The 17,367-nt window shown below is 53.3% G+C and overlaps 1 protein-coding gene across 6 annotated transcripts in view; it reads right to left on the reverse strand.

The window, feature by feature from the left end:
* Positions 1-10,493: 10,493 nt before the first annotated feature.
* The window catches only part of TTC7B (tetratricopeptide repeat domain 7B), a 267,642-nt gene continuing 260,768 nt past the window's right edge, over positions 10,494-17,367 (reverse strand). For all 6 annotated transcript variants that reach the window (XM_035261265.3, XM_035261263.3, XM_035261261.3 and 3 more), the window contains one exon: positions 10,494-11,490. In XM_035261265.3, coding sequence (XP_035117156.1) covers positions 11,269-11,490 — 222 coding nt within the window. In that variant the 3' untranslated portion in view covers positions 10,494-11,268. The remainder of the gene's footprint in view (positions 11,491-17,367) is intronic.

Raw genomic sequence — 17,367 nt, forward strand, 5'->3', positions numbered from 1 at the left:
GGTTTGAGGGTGTGATAGTCCGTACACTGGATATGAGACATGCTTTTTGTGTATGTGAAATTAGCGGTGTTACGGATGTGTGAGGTGGCTAGCAATCGTGTGCAGGTGCCTCTAACATGCCCCGTGGCTCCACTTTTCAAGCAGTGCCTCAGGATCAAGGACTCAATCCAGTCCTGTGCCGAGATGCCCTTGAGGATTGTGTTGTGTGGTCTGACAAGAAAAGAGGTTGACTCCTGAATTCTGCCATCTGAATTCTATTGTATCAGCCTCTGGTGGACCCTACACATGAATCCTTGTCGATGCCTGAGATGGCAGAGCTGGGCCCTGGCCAGGCCAGACCACGGACCTGCTTTGTTACCTGCGATGGCCTGACCTGACTGTGCTTTGTTACCTGTTTCCGATGGCGTGCCTGACTGTGCCTTGTTACGTTTCTGATGGCATGACCTGACCACTTTGTCACCTGTTTCCGATGGCGTGATCTGACCACTTTGTCACCTGTTTCGATGGCGTGACCTGACCGCTTTGTCACCTGTTTCCGATGGCGTGACCTGACCGCTTTGTCACCTGTTTCCGATGGCGTGACCTGACTGTGCTTTGTCACCTGTTTCCCATGGCATGACCTGACCGCTTTGTTACCTGTTTCTGATGGTGTGACCTGACTGTGCTGTGCATTAATGGGGCACCATCTGGCAAGGTGAGCTTTTAGGGAGAGGCCATAGCCCTCACTACTGCTAATGATTGGCTAACACACAGAAGCCCCAGACAGAGCCCAGCTGCTGGAGCCAACCAGCATGGCTTTGGCCAGTTAACACACCACTTCTTGGAGTCATGAGGATTAACTGAATGATTATGCTGGAGTCACAGGTTTGGGGGAAGGAGACCACAGAGGTGAGGTGCCCTGCTGACCCCATCATATGATGGAAAATGCACAAACTAAGCCCTCAATAAATATAGCCTGATGAACTACCATTCTGCAAGTCCTAATTCTATCCTAAGACAGATAATCAGAGATTGCTAGGAGAGAAGAATGAGCGTGTGAGTGGCTAAGAGTATGGATTCTGGAGTCAGGTGACCTGGGTTCGAGGCCTGCTGTAGCATCATCCAAACTTGGGCAAGATTTTTCGTCTTCTGGAGAGGGCTCCATTTCTCACCTGGGCCTGTATCAGTAATAACCGTATCCATCTCATAAGATTGTCATGAGGATTAGATGAGTTAATACATGTAGAATGATTGGTGCATAATAAATGCTCAATAAATGTATGCTGGCCTTAACCATTCCATTGTATGCGGTATGACAATGTGAAGCAACTGAAATCATTGATAATAAAGAATAGGTTAGGCCAGGCATGGTGGCTCACACCTGTAATCCCAGCACTTTGGGAGGTTGAGGCGAGTGGATCCCTAGGTCAGGAGTTCGAGACCAGCCTGGCCAACATGGTGAAACCCTGTCTCTACTAAAAACACAAAAATTAGTCAGGCATGGTGGTGCACGCCTGTAGTCCCAGCTACTCAAGAGGCTGAGGCAGAAGAATCGCTTGAACCTGGGAAGTAGAGGTTGCAGTGAGCCGAGATCCTGCCACTGCACGCCAGCCTGGGCAACAAGACAGAGACTCCATCTCAGAGAAAAAACAAACAAAAAAAACTTATTCATGTAACCAAACATTGTGTTTTTCAATAAAATACGGAAATAAAAAATTCTATAGAATTTGAAAAACAAAATGTAAATCTGCATACATCTCTGCTAATAGATACATAATATAAAATGATATAATGTTAATATTAAGAGCCGAAATGTGAAGAGTTTGTATTCAATTGAACTTGTTATGAGATTAAAATATATTGTTATAACTTAAAAAAAAAAGAAAGGAATGTGCTGTTTTAAGCCACTATGTTTGTGGCAATTTGTTATAGCAGCAACAGGCAACTGATACCGTGGGAGTTATGATCACACCAGAAACACCAGGGTTTTATGATCACAACAGAAAAGAAAACGCTGCTTGCTTTGAAAAAAAAAAAAAGCCAGCCGCTTTGGCTCATGCCTGTAATCCCAGCACGAAACCCTATCTTTACAAAAATACAAAAAATAATAATAATAATAAATTAGTCATTGGTGGCGAATGCCCGTAATTTCAGCTACTCGGAAGACTGAGGCAGGAGAATTGTGGGAACCTGGGAGGCAGAGGTTGCGGTGAGTCGAGATTGTGCCATTGCACTCCAGCCTGGGCAACCAGAGCGAAACTCCATCTCAAAATAAAAAAAGAGCCGTGGGCGAACTGGCTTCATTTCTGCACAGGAGCTCTGTCCATCTGCCAGTGCAGACAGGCGCAGCCCAGATCCAAAGGACAAGCTGGCTCAAGATTTTGAAAGCAATAAAATGAAATTTGAAGTTGAAATTTTGGAAGTGCAATTATAAAGTTGAAAGCCAGAGAATCCGAAAACACTTGACTGAAAAGTCTAATTGTGTCTGAGCTCCGCTTTTTTCTTATTTTAATTTTGTTGTTTCTAAAACTGCTGCGTAGGCCAGGTGCAGTGACACACACCTGTTATCCCAGACTTTTGAGAAGCTGAGGGGACCAGATCACTTGAACCCAGGAGTTGGAGACCAGCCTGGGTAACATGGCGAAACTCCGTCTCTACAAAAAATTAGTGGGGCTTGGTGTCTGTCGTTCCAGCTACTCAGGAGGCTGAGGTGGGAGGATCACTTGAGCCTGAGAGGTGGAGGCTGCAGTGAGCTGAGGTCGTACCACTGCACTCCAGCCTGAGTGACAGAGCAAGGCCCTGTCTCAAATAAAACAAAAACAAATAAACAAAAAAAACCCAGTACATGAAAATATTTGTGAAAATTAACATTGTTATCTTTGGGCAACATATTAAAGAAAGAAACTCTGGAAAGAATTTGAAATTGGTCCCCTATTTGCAGCTTACAGGATGCTCTTCTGTCTTTACATGGTCTGGTCCTTGCTGGCAACGTGAGGATGGACCAGCCTTTTTGCAAACTGGCTGGGCCTAGTCATCTGGTAGAAAGTGGCAGAACCTCAAGCTTTTGGGCTTTTGCTCGCGATCCCTCTTAAAGCTGTCACTGCCTCACAGAGCTGTTCCCAACCATCCAACCTAAAGTAATCCTCTGCTTGTCACTTAAAATTTGCTCTCATCATCTCTGCCAAGGGGTAATTATCTTACTTGTTTGGCCTCTGTTTGGAGTCTGTCTGCCCAGTCCCCAGTAAGACCACCAGCTCCCCAGCCCAGGTACCTGTGTCTGGCCAGGGGTCCTTGATACACCGGGGCTGAACACAGGCAGGAAGATCTCATTGCCACATGGGTGGAGGTTTCAGGCTGTGCCGGGTGCCCAGGAAGCCCCCATGGGCTTGGGGAAGTCACATTCCTGGATACTGCTGAATGGCAGGCTAAGCTCAGGCTGGAAACCCTGACCTGCTGCCCTGCCCGGGAGAGAAGCCATGGTGGGTAGGGCTGGGCTCTGGTCAGCCATGCACTTGTGTCTTACACACCCTCTGAATCTTTATGACTGCCTTGTTCTCCCCATCGCACAGATGAGAAAACTGAGGCTTAGAGAGAACTAGTGACTTGCCTAAGGCTTCCAGGAGAGTGGGTGGCCATGCCTCGATTCAGGCTCCAGCCCAGCGGACCCATAGCCTGAGTGCCTGGGACACAGGTGCCACCTCAGGCAGCGGTGGATGGGAGCCTCCCATGTGTGACAGAGTGGTACAGGGCTACAGGACCCTCCTTAGGCCTTGGCTGAACCCAGAGCCCAAGGATGACCCTGTGGGGTCAAGGAGGCAAAGGCAAGAGTGGTGGCAGTCACAGAGGCCCCCAGCCGTGCCCATGCTGACCAGGCCCCCCACCTCCTCCTCCATGCAGATCGGGACCAGACTTATCTAAGCTGCAGATAGCTCTGCCCTTCCTACCCCGCTTCAGGGACCCTCAGCACGTCCCAGCAGCCACTCACCCCTCAAGTAAGGATGGAATAAAGACGGGAGGCGTTGACTGTGTGTCCCCTGGGGGCCAGGCTCTGTGCCCAGTCCAGGTTGACCTCTGTGAATATGCCCAAAATCCCACAAAGGAAGTTACTCCCCACCATAGAGACAAGGAGACAGAAGTGCTCCCCCATCAGAGGTGAAGTGGCCAGGCAGAACGAGGATTTCAGCCAAGTCGGTGCGACCCACAGCCTAGTGGTCACCAGGAAGCCCTAATGTCCTCAGGGGGTCAAGGGCCAAACAGCAGAAGATGAAGGAGATGAGGAGGGTGGAGGGGGCCATGGGTGACCTGGATGGTCTGCAGAGCTGGTGGCTCCAGGCAGACCTGCAGAAAGTATGCTGCCACCTTCCCAGAACCAGCCCTACTCGGGCCTGAGTGTCCGGAGGAGTCCTGCCCGCAGGCCTGGCCCTGAGACCCTGTACGGTAGTCCTGAGAATCAGTGGCCCTGGTGTCCCCTGCCTGGCACACACCATGCCTGACAGCTGCCTGCTGACTCACACCTCAGCCCAGAAGGCAGGCTGGGCAGGGGTGATGGTTCCCATCTGATTCTGAGTCCAGGGAGGGACCACCCCTGGCAGGTGCAGAGCTGGAGTGGGCCCCCCAGGCCGTGGCCTTGAGGAGGGGGCCTCAGCCTGGCCCCCAAAAGATCTTCAGGAGGAGAGAACCTATGTCTGAAATGGTACAGGATGCCCTTTTTTCCTTTCCTGTCCAGGCAGCATGGGCGGGGGCAGCAGGAAATGCGTGACCACAAGTGTGGGAGGAAGGCTAGTGGCGGAGGGGCTGCAGCCCTGAGGCTGAGTGCTGGGGTCTGGCCCATTTGCCAGTGTGGGGTCCTCAGGCCCAATGGGGCTGCTACTGCCTGCCTCCCCCCGCAGACTTGGCCAGGCCTCAAAGGTTTGTGGTTAAATGTGTGGCTGTTCCTGGAGTAGGCAGGACAAATGGGGCAGGCAGAGCTAGGGGAGGGATGGGAGCAGCCTCCTGGCACAGTGCCCGAGACACTGTTTACGGGACTTCAACACGAGTGGTGTCCCCACACTGGGCAATGTCCACCCTACTGGCCTTGAGAGGTGGTTGGGGAGGAGCAGGAATGAGAAGGTGGAGATAGAAAAGGCTGAGTGGCGGGGCTGGGAGTGTGGGGACACCAGAGGGAGACAGTGGCTGGCCCTGCCCTGAAATTCCTTCAGTGGGGCCGAGTCACTCATTCCTGCCGGGAGCTGGCTGTTCTGGGGAGAACTGGGCTGGGGCTGGGGCAGCAGGTGACAGGCTGGTGACGGGCCCAGCACACAGGGCAGAGGTGGAGAACTCCAGGGATGACGAGGAGAGAGCCTGGCAAGGGATGGTCTGGGCCCCAAGGATGACCGTGTGGCCACAGGAGATGCGTGGGACCGTCTGGAGGAGTCTGGGGTGGCTCCATGTGATCACAGACACGCCTACCTGTGCACAAGCATGCACCCTCCCCCAGACCATCACAACAGGTAGGGGCACGGAGGATAACAGGAGGCCTCGGTTCCCTCCCTCCTTTGCCTGGGGAGGTCCCCACCCAGCCCTGAGTGTGAGTAGAGCCCTTGTCACAGCCCGGGGCCCAAGGCCTGGAATGAGGTGGACAGACAGACAGGCAAGCAGAGGAGCCCATGGATCCCAAATGGGGCACGGTGGGAAGTGGCCTGCCCCCACCACACCTGCCGGGACTCCCAGCCTGGCTCTGTCCTGAGATCCTTCTGGCTGGGTGTGGTGGCTCTTTCATAGAAGGGCCTCCTCCCTCCCTTCCTGGTCCATTCGCCATCCCACCCTGCTTGAAGCTGGCTCCCTGCTCACTGAGTGAGTGTCGCTTCCCCAGGACTCCCTGGTTTGGGGGTACCCAGGCCTCTGCCTCCCTCCTGCTGCTGCTCTGCAGAACCACCAGGCCCCCAGCTGAGGCAACCCCAGCCCCACTCAGCTTCCCGCTTTCCCTCCTCTGGCTGCCTGCCCAGCTGCAAACACAAGGTGCTCCTCAAGGCCTCCTGCCCTCAACACAGCCCTTTCCCACCCTGCGCTCTCAGCTGCCCTCTGCAGTGACGCTCTCGAAAGAGACTTCCCATTTCCGTCTGCTTGAGCCCACTCCAGCCTGGCTGGACCTCACCCTAGCTGGGTTGGGCTGCTGTAAGAGAAACACTGAGGACAGGTGGCTTCAATCATGAACTTAATTTCTCCAAGTCCTGGAGACTCAGGGAACAATTCGAAGGTTCCGGCCCGCCTGGGTTCCTGCGAGGCTCTCTCCTGGCTTGCGGATGGCCACCTGCTCCATGTGTCCTGGCGTGGCTGAGCGTGAGCTCACTCACACTTCGGAGTCTCTTCTGGTGAGGATGCCAAGCCTCCCGGGTCCTGGCCCTCCCGATGACCTCATGTCACCTGAATTACTTCCTTTAGGGTCCTGTCTCCAAATATAGTCACACTGGGGCGGGGGCTCCACCCTATGAATCTGGGGAGCAAAATGCCACCCCCAGCACAGCTCTGGTCAAGGTCACTGCCAACCTGCACACCGCCAGGCCCATGGTCAGCTCTCAGGCCACTCTGCTGGGGCCTCTGGGCATTGAGAGAGCCCACCAGCCTCTTCCAGGAAGCTCACACTGCCTGCTCTCCGCCTCCCTCACAGCTGCTGCTGCGCCTTCTTTCCCATTCTCTTCATTTCCCAGCCTGTAAACCAGCCAGCCCCGGAGCTCAGCCCTGACCTCTTCCTCTTTGTCTATACTTGTCCCGAGTTGCCTGTCAGACCCCTGACCCCAGCCCCACATCCCTGACACCTCCCACACCTTGCCTCATCTCGGGCTCTGGCCTGGGCTCCTGCCCAGCCAGCTGCCTCCCTCTTGGAGGCTTCACAGGCAGCTTGTATTCAACCTGCCTAAAAGCAGACACCCCCTTCCCCTCTCCTCCACAACCTACTCTTCCTGTCTCCTGGTCATCAGCACCATCCTTCCCGTAGCTCAGGACAAGACCCTCGCCCTCATCCCTGGCGTCTCCCCTCCCTTATACCCAGCTCCACGTGTGAGCAAAACCTCCTGGCTCTGTCTGCAGAATCTTCACAGTTGAGGGCCTCTTGCCACTTCCTCCAAGCCCCTTGGTCTAAGCACCATGGTGGCTCACCTTTGTGACGCCAGGAGCTTGACAGCCTCCCAGCTCCCACGCTGTGGCCTGCAGAATAATGTGCTCCCCCGACACCCAAAAATGTCCACGTCCTGAGCCCTGGAACCTGTGACTATGTCACCTTCCATGACAGATGGGGCATGCAGATGTGATTGAACAAAGGCTCTCGAGGTGGGACGATGACCACAAAGGCCCTTAGGTGGGTCCTAAGTGGATGTGGCATCTGTGCCATGAACTGCTGTAGCCTCAGTGCTTAGCATAAGCATCTGGCATGTTGTGAGCACTCAATAGATATGTGTTGGATGAATGACAGAGTGAATGAATGAATTAAATTGTACAGATGAGGAGACTAAGACAGGAGAACAGGAACGCCTTGCCTAAGTTAAGGTCAGCACTAGTCCTGGAATCAAACAGGGCATCTCCTGCATCTCACAGTCCAAAAAAAGGCCTCCATTAGGCAGACCTGGGCAACTTAAAAAGGTTTATCCCTCAGGACCATCTCAATCTCAGTCCTGCCAGGTAATTCCACAATGACTCCAGGCAGGTGTCCTGCCCTCTTAGCGTCCTCACCTGTTAATGAATGGATGGATGGGCGGATGGATGGGTGGGTGGATGGATGGGCGGATGGATGGGTGGATGGATTGATGGGCGGGTGGGTGGATGGATGGGCGGATGGGTGGATGGATGGGCGGATGGGTGGATGGATGGATGCATGGGTGGATGGATGGATGGTTGGGTGGGTGGGTGGGTGGATGGATGGATGGATGGGTGGGTGGGTGGATGATTGGGTGGGTGGGTGGATGGATGGATGGGCGGGTGGGTGGATGGATGGGCGGATGGGTGGATGGATGGGTGGATGGGTGGATAGATGGATGCATGGGTGGATGGATGGATGGTTGGGTGGGTGGGTGGATGGATGGATGGGTGGGTGGGTGGATGATTGGGTGGGTGGGTGGATGGATGGATGGGCGGGTGGGTGGATGGATGGTTGGGTGGGTGGGAGGATGGATAGATGGTGGGTGGGTGGATGGATGGATGGATGGTTGGGTGGGTGGGTGGATGGTTGGGTGGGTGGGTGAGTGGATGGATGGGTGGGTGGCTGGGTGGATGGATGGGTGGGTGACTGGGTGAATGGATGGGTGGGTAGACAAATGAGTGGATGAAGGGGTGGATGGAGGAGGATGGATGGATGAATGTCCTTAGCTGTGAAAGACTCAGCAGGTCAGAAGACTAGGAAGAAAGTCAGAGCCACAAAAGGCCTGGGGGAGAGGCAGGCCAGGTGCACAGGGGGCCTAGACAGAGTCCAGTTCCAGGCCAGAGATTAAAAAGCCATCGGGGTTTACGGAGGAAGCGCCCCAACCCAATCCTCCCTTCTAAGAGAGCTGTGCAGATGCTGGACTGAGTGGGGTTGGGGCCAAGGTTCTGGGGATGAAAGTGAATGGGAGATTTTAGATGCAATTTGGGTAGAAAGGACAAGATTTCCTGGAAAACAGAGTATGAGGTGGGTGAGTGGGATGAAAGAAGGGGACTGAGGGGTTTGGAAGTGCGTCCAAGTGGGGAGTGTCGGGGACCACGGGACTTGCCTGCATTTCTTGGGCACGTTTTAGGTAGAGGTGATGGAAACCCCTGCGCTTGCGCTAAGCAAGACGGGAAACCGTGTGGGCTCCTATGATGGAAAAATCTTGGGCTCCAGTGCTCCAGCGGTGACCCTGAGCCTGGCTCTCTCTCCACCTCCTCACTCTGTTTTTCTGTGTTGACATTCTCAGGCAGGCCATCCCATACAACGTCAAATGGCACGCACAGCCCCCCACGGGAACCCTATTAGGACATCAAACCCAGCACAAAGAGGCTTTGTTTTCTAATATTTTCATACCAAAAGTCCTAGGTGGGGGCTTCTCATTGGCCAAGCGTGGGTCACATGCCCAAACCCGAACCAGTCACTGACACTGGGGAGCTGGAAGCCTCTGGCTGTTAGAGCTTGGCCATGTGGGTGGGGGGGGTGGTTCTCCCATGGGAGATGAAGACCATGGGGAGTGCTGGGGAGGCACACGGGAGCCAGCTCCGGCCCCCTGGAGGGCCGATGTGCACGGGAGTCTCCGAGGTGACAGCCTGGCGCAGAGCGTCTGGCATGGCACCTGCACTATCCATCTTGGTTGCCCCAGCCTCCTCCCTTCCTGGTCCTGAGCTGGTGGGCCTTGCCCCACACTCCTGCATGGGAAGGCAGAGCCCAGTCCTGTGCCTTCAATCAGGGCAAGCTGCCACCACACTTAGCCTCTGCCCTGGGCCCTACATTGCAAATTCCATGACTTATGACCACTCAGAGCCACGTGCTCCCTGGCAGGGTCAGTTTGAAAACGGGCTCCCATCTACTGTCTCTCCCTCCTTGGCTGCCCACAGCACACCTGCCTGAGTGAGTCATGGAGGCTGTACCCAGCTTGAATGCAGTCCTCTAGGCTTCAGGGCACCTAAGGTCAGAGCTCAGCACTCCATATTTCCCCGGGTCCTTGAAAGGTGGGGCCACCCTACAGCTGCCCCTGAGGGACTGCAGATACTGCTCTGTTTGTCTCCGGTTCCTGGTCTTGCTGTCTACTCTGTGGGATTTGGTCTTTGGCTCGAACACCTTTACGTCTTCTCCTCACGGTGGCAAGAAAGCTGCTGCCATTCCAGCCTCACCTCTCAGCTTGAAGCGCAGCAGGAAAGAATGACAGCCTTCCTGGCAGCTCCTGCTCTGACTGGACCACTTCAGGTCACAGGCTCACTCCTGGCCCTCTGTGGCCCATAAGTGCAGAAGCCTGCTTGGGCAGGCCTGAATCGCATGCTCCAATTCTAAAGCCCCATCGGGGGAGAGCTAAGGCAAATCCCAAACCAAAACCAGGCCTGCTGCTGCAAAAAGGAGGCCTGGGTGCTGAGGACTCAGGAAACACGTCCCTACCACACGGATCATCTTCAAATCACAAGTGAGGAAAGGGCCGGGCATGGTGGCTCACACCAGCACTTTAGGAGGCAGAGGTGGGAAGACTGCTTGAGCCCAGGAGTTTAAGACCAGCCTGGGTAACATAGTGAGATCCTCTTTCTACAAAAACAAAAATAAAATTAGCCAGGCGTAGTAGTGTGCGCGCCTGTGGTCCCAGCTACTCGGGAGGCTGAGGTGGGAGGATCACCTGAACCTGGGAAGTCGAGGCTGCAGTGAACTGTGATCATGCCACTGCATTCCAGCCTGGGCAACAGAGCAAGACCCTGTCTCCAAAAAATAAAAATAAAAATAAATGGGGAGAGAGAGGGCTGGGCCTCCTTGTGCCAAGGGCTGACATGTCCAGGGTTGGCCCTCAGGTACACCTTTCTCAAGTCTATGAGCTTTTATGAATCACACAGGCTATGAGTCCATTTAAAAATCATTTTATTATTAACATCATCTTCCCATGTAGCCAAGTATCTGTCATGTATAAGGAATGTCGGTAAATATTCCATTTGAAGCTTCTTTGTACATATTTCCATCGATAAATAAACTCTGAATTCACATAAAAAAGTTAAACTTAAATAACTCATATTTCCTTCTCTTGTAACAGGCATATATTGGTAAAATATAAATATTCTTGGACTCAGGCTTTGTTCTAAGTGAGGATAGTAATTGATCACATGGTACAATTATTGACAGTAAAACCAAGAACTTAACAGCTGGTGTCCCGATGGGGACTAGTGCTGAGATGGGAAACGGACGGTTCACATTTGGTTTCTGGGCCAAGGTGGGGCAGGAGGGGTGTGGGGAGAAGACAGTTGCTTTCTTTACAGCTCTGATAAAAATAATCTGCTCTGCCATCGAATTTTAACTTTGAATATATTCTTCTACACTTGCTGATTAATTCCATAATCATTTTACTTAAAACTCAGATGTCAACTAACAAAATATGGCACATAATCCATTTTGAACAATGACAGTAGGTTCAGAAACTATCATTGGGCTGGCAAAAAACAAGAGAAACACACGTGGTGAGAGCGATGACTCGGGGTTGGTTTGATTGGTTCACCGTGGCCCATCCGAACACTCGTCCGTGGCCTCAGTGCGGCAGATTCATCCCCGTGGGGCGATGGGATGAGCCCTGGCACCCGGCAGGGCCTCCAAGGCCTGGGCAGCAGGTGAGGCTGGTGAGTGCCTGCTCAGAGCACGCGGGGGATGATGGTGAAGGGCACAGCAGGGCTGCTGGCCTCCAGCTCCAAGGCTGTCAGGAAGCACTCGGTGGCTGCTGCATCATTGCCCTGAGCTTGGAGGACCTCACCCAGCCCGTTCCAGACCTCGTGGGCTGTCGAGTTCACCTGCACCGCATCCCGGAGGATCTTCTCCGCCAGACTGTAGCGGCCCAGCTGGTGAAGGATCAGGGCCTGGAGGGGTCAGAGAGAGAGACAGTCAGCCATGGAGGCTCCTACTTGTCCTTGAGTTTCCAGTAAGTTCCTTGGAGCCGGGAATGTATCACCACTGAGCTGGGGCCATACATAGTGAGTTCTCAAGTACTTCCTGCGTTCACGGGCAACAGTCAAAATGGTCCCTGAGCTGACTGATATAAAATTGCCGATATTCAGCCATGTTTTGAATATAAAAATAGCAATTTCATATGGTTCATCTGAAAACTTAAGGGCCATCAATGAACCAATTGGAAGTCTGCAGTATGCATTTTTTTTTTTAAAGACAGGGTTTCTCCATGTTGGTCAGGCTGGTCTCGGAACTCCCGACCTCAGGTGATCTGCCTGCCTTGGCCTCCCAAAGTGCTGGTATTACAGGTGTTAGCCACCATGCCCGGCCGGCAGTCTGCATTTTTTTTTGAGAGGGAGTCTCATTCTGTCACCCAGGTTGGAGTGCAGTGCAACCTCCGCTCACTGCAACCTCCGCCTCCTGGGCTCAAGCAATTCTCCTGCCTCAGCCTCCCTGGTAGCTGAGATTATAGGTGTGCATCACCACACCCAGCTAATTTTTGTATTGTTAGTAGGGATTGGGGTTTTACCACGTTGGCCAGGCTGACCTTGAGCTCCTGACCTCAAGTGATCCACCCACCTCGGCCTCCCAAAGTGCTGGGATTATAGGCGTAAACCACCTTGCCCAATCTTTTTTTTTTTTTTGACCTAAAGAAATGTCATGATATCAGAATGATCATGACCGATTTTTTAATTGCTCAGAGCCCTGTCCCTGGCCAAGGCCCTGACCCCACTGTCCCTGCTTGCCCCAGGCTGTGCCCAGCTGTCATCTCAGTTCTCCTCAGTTGGGGTGTACCCATTGGTCCCACTTATTTTATCATCATCATGTTTCCAAGCTGTGCACCTCCATAAGCGATGCGTGTACTCTCTCCTCCAATGGACGCTGACACCTTCTCAGCCTCTCCCTCCGGGGAGAGACATTTAGGTCACATCCAATCTCTCTGCTGTTCTGAATCACACAGACATGAACATCTTTCCAGAAAGCGCCTCTTTGTTCTTTACATCAGTGGATTTCCAATCTTTTTTGTATCCCTGAAAACCTTTGGTTAAATGAAATCTTACCGAGAACACCCACACAGTCTATGTATAAACAGACAAAAAGGAACTTCTTGGGGGAGGGGGGAGGGGAGCCCAGTGTCCCCGACGGGTTCCTTTTAGTGGCCCTGGGGGCGGCTCAGTGGAACAGGCAGGACAACCATTTGGAGATTCTCCCCTTGGGCAAATCCCCCCAGAGCAGGATCACTGTGTAAGGACTCTCTCTAGCATTCCCCAAACATTGCAAATTCCGTCCTCCAAGGCTGCACCGCTTCCTTAGCCATTAGCAGTTCCTGTGGCTGGTCACCTGCCCCCTTCTATCGTGACTCTATTTCTGCTCATGTCATACATGCAGAATGCCCCTCCTTGTTGAAATCTACATTTCTTCAATAACCACTAAGGTTAAATATTTCCCATGCTTTTGTTTAGGCGCCTTTCATAAGACTGCTAGTCATCTGCCACCATAATTTTCCAGCCCATTCTTTGACTTTTAGGATTCTTTTCTTTGAAAAGTTTTAAGTTGAAAAATCAAATTTGTTGATCTTTGATGATTTTTTTTTTTTGCCACTTCAAAACCTAGGAAGTTATCCTTTCAAAGAGCTGACACATGTTTAATTCTATTTATTGTAATTTTCCCTCTTTTAAGTAGCTGACTACTTTATCTCGGCAGGGAGTGATGGATCCCTCCTACTTTGCTAAACACAAACTAGCGCGTCCTCCCTCCCCTTACTCTTGTACGGCACTGCCTCCATCACAGAGTGAATTATTACCTGAAGCAAGGGCCTTGCACTATTTTCCAACGAGCCGCAATATCTAATTTCTGCATCAGCCCTACACTGTTTTAATTTCCGTGACTCCCAAATCATGTTTTAGTGGGTAGAATGAGAGCTTTCCCTCACTGCTCTTGCTTTTAGTATGTTTCCTGACAATCTTACCCTGTACTAGTTTTGATGAATTTCAAAATCAGTTTCTTCATTTCCTTTAGAAGTCAAATTGCATTTGCATTATCTCTCTTGGAGAGTGTGGAGAGGCCTGACATCTTTACATTGTTTAGTCTTCCCGCTGAGGAATGTGTTATGGCCCTCTGCTCTTTCAAATCTCATCCTGAATCTCCCAATAAAGCCTTGCCCTCCCTTTAGGCAGTGTCACTCACGAGGCAGCCCTGCCTGCTCACAGGGCCCTGCTTCACCAACGGGCAAGGGGGCAGCAGGGTGGCTGTCAGCAGAACCAGCCAGTGTGACGGCAGACAGACTGACTTCCCTGAGCCACTTGTACCCATAAGCCCCCCACAGGGGAGCTGGGATGTCCACCCAGGAGAGCACGTGGTTGGGGTGACAGCCAAGGAGACCCATGGCCCAGGGTAGTGTGTGAGCCCTGCGGAGGCTCCTTCAGTGGGAGGTGGAGGAAAGAGACCCCAGCTCTGGGGCGGGGAGGCAGTTTAGGGAGCTCTCCTGGGCAAGGAGGAGGTGGAGGCCACGCTGCCTCATGTACAGAGGGCTGCCTGACCCTGGCTAGGGACAGCAGGCCTCAGGGTCAGCTCTACCTTCTCGAGAAGACAACAGAAACACCTGATGCTTCTTTTCTTATGAATATCCAAACATGTGTCCATGCTGGAGTTCCTGCATATGACCAGGTCCTTGACTGCATCTGCCAGAGATGCTGCTGGGGCGGTCAAGCACCTGACTGTAGCCGGCCACTGTGGAACCCTGCCTCCTGACTCCTCATGCCTGCCCGAAGTGCTTCCGGGTATGGAGTCCAGCTGGGGGTCACAAGTAATCATGCCCATCTCCCAGGACAGTGCTCTGGACCACCTGGACCTCTTTAAGAGGGAATTTGACAAGTCCACATCCTTGCTTCCCAACCAGCAGAACAAATGCAAGGCCACTCAGCCAGGCTGCACTCAGTAGGACATGAGGTCGAATGAGCTCCTGCCCGCTTTCTCTGAGGGAGGTTACCAGCCTGCACTCACCCTGGAACACTCCAGCGTAACCACGCGGGGAGGGAGGTTTCTGGGTAGCGGCTGTGAGCAGCAGCCTGGAGAGATCACAGCCGGAGCTCATCACACACCTTCCTGGCATGGCTTTCTTGGTGCATCAAGATGCAGAATCCACATGAGAGGTTTCTGAGTGGCTCTCCTGGCAGGGAGACACATGCTGCATGCCTCTGGCAAATGGGTGATGAGCGGTGAGCCAATGTGCTTTCTTGGTTGCAGGGGGAGAATCTAACTCAGGTCCCACCAGGCTCCGGCACTGCAGCATCAGCCCTGTGCTGTTTCTTCCTCCAACTGGAGGGTTGTTCTCTGCCGGGCACCATGCTAGGCACTGTATCTAGCCCATCTCCTATTACTACTGCTTTAGATAGATCGGGTAGACACGGTTCAGGAAGGCCATGTTCTCGCCCCAGGTACCAGGGCCAATCAACATCGAGCTGCTGCCCAGCCCAGGTCCACTTGCTCCTAAAGCTGCCCCTACTTCCTGCCGGGCTTCTGTCGCTTTAAGAGGCAAGCCCTGGGCCAGCAGAGGAGCACTCAGTGGAGATCTCTCAATGCGGGCCCCAGGGCACTCAGGTAATAACCCAGTTACATCCAAGCAACAGGAAGGGGGCATCTGCCATGCTGTGTCTTCCCTTTCATTTCTCTGACCACTAATTGCTGATTTTATTGCTCCTTCCCAAGTTATGATTGGGAAATTCTCCTCTCCAAGGCACAGCTTCCCTCTGGCTCAGACCCGCAGCTTAGAAGCATCCTGTATATCTGCTCATAGACCGGGAGGGCTCCTTGCCTCAGGCCAGCTGTGATCTTGAGGCTTGGGGAGGCTGCCGGAGCCAAAGGACTGGGCCATTCTGTCCACCAGAAAGTGGACAGATGAGATGTGGAGACCAAAAGGACCAGGGCCTTGGCCCAGTGTGATGTGGAGGGCTCTGCTCTTGGCACCCTCCGGAGTGGGAAGAACCCACCAGTCCCTTCCTGCTGGGATTTTTGTTTAGAAAGTGGCAGGCCATTGAATCTGGCCAACTGTGGGGCCAGGGGCATGTCTACCTGCCCTCAAAAGTCCTGCAGACAACCAGCCCCAAGGGGCTATCGGAGCCAGCACCCCAGTGTTGGCCACTAAGAGCCTCTGCAGTACTCTGGTGTTCTAGCATTCTTGCGGGCTTGGAAATTTCCAGCCCATATACCTGGACCTGTAGTCCTAATGTAGGAACTGCCATTTCCAGATGACCTTGAAGCTTCCTGAGCAATCTGTTCAGTGGAATTAATTCCTAAAGCTGGAGCTGCTTAGGGAGACATCGCAGACTTGCCAGCGGCTGCCAGCTCAGGCTTGGCACAGGAATGAAAAATAGGCCTCTCCCCAGTGAGCCAGGAGCAGCTCAGAAATCAGCCCATGGCGGATCAACCAGACAAGCTCCAGCTGCAGTCAGAGCCACTGCTTGGAGCCAGCACAGCTAGAGGACTGGCCAGAGGTGGACTGGGACCTGGCTGTGTCTGGCCGTCGGGAGTGACGCACCACCCAAGCCCCTCCGTGCTGGCCGGGGACCTTCCTTCCTTACCCTTCCCAGGGTCCATGTGCTCTTCTACACTGCAGCCCTGATGTCCTTTACAGTTCTAGAGGCCTAGCTTTCTCTCTCCTCCAGAGATCAGAGGCCTAACTCCTGAGGCTGGCATGGAGCTGTTCTCAGCACCAGCTGGGTCCAACTTTCCCTGGGTTCAGCCAGGCTCATCTGTCAGCCAACGTGTTTCTGTAGGATGCTGCCCCAGCCCCCTCCTGCCTCCCAGCTGTGGTCAGTCAGCCTGGGCCCTTCCGCTTGAGCCCTTGTCCATCTGCCAGAGGCCCTAATGCACCTCATCCCTGCGGAGCCAGGCAGCCACAGTGCCCCCCATCGGCAGCACTGCCCAGCAGCACACAGCTCCTGCTTGCTCCCAGCCTTCAGCCTGCAGAAGGCAGATTCCGATAATGATGTTACCACATAACCTGTAACTCCCCGCCCCAACATCAAACCCAACAAAACCCACCAAGTGATTGCTTGATGCTGGACGGAGTGGATAAGTGCAGGCCTGCTCTCAAAGAGCTCGAGGTCCAACGCAAATCACCAACAGCGCTGGGCACTAAGGTCCCATTCCACCCTCTCTCACCTCCAGGAGCCAGCACTGCTGGGGCTTAAGTTTCACAGACCAGATGACCTGCCTACAACCCTTGCACAGGTAGTGAGCGGCAGAGCCGAGGCGGTCAGCTATGCCGCATGTACCCTTGACACTGGGCTTCTCCCCTCCCCTGTGTGTGGAGAGGACACACACACAGACTTTCACCTTCCCCAGCCCTGGTGTTCCTGCAGCCGCTACGGGTTGGGAGCCGGCTGGGGCTGAGCTTCAGAGAGCTGGGAAATCACGGAGGAAGTAACTTATTAGTCCCTTTCTTCAGACACAGATGAAGGCTGCTTCCCAAGCTGGTAATTATCATAATCAGGTGTTTTGTACAAATAGGATCTTGATGATGCACCAAATTGGCAATAAGAGATTAAATTAAACCTGTTATTTCAAATGAGATGAAATGGACTTGGCCAGTTTCAGAGCAATTAGCATCTTCCTCACTTTGGCCTTTTGTTGCGATAATTGCTGCCCAAGGGCCAAACACCTTGCCAGACACCAAAGGCACCCGCACTGGAGCCCCTGGAAGGTCTGTGTGCACACGGTTTCCTGCTGCAGCCTTGGTACAGGAGGCCTCAGAGGGGCGGGCCTGCACTGTCCTCCCAGGCAGAAGC

The sequence above is a fragment of the Callithrix jacchus genome, chromosome 8 (genome assembly GCF_049354715.1).
Source record: "Callithrix jacchus isolate 240 chromosome 8, calJac240_pri, whole genome shotgun sequence".
Lineage (NCBI taxonomy): Eukaryota > Metazoa > Chordata > Mammalia > Primates > Cebidae > Callithrix > Callithrix jacchus.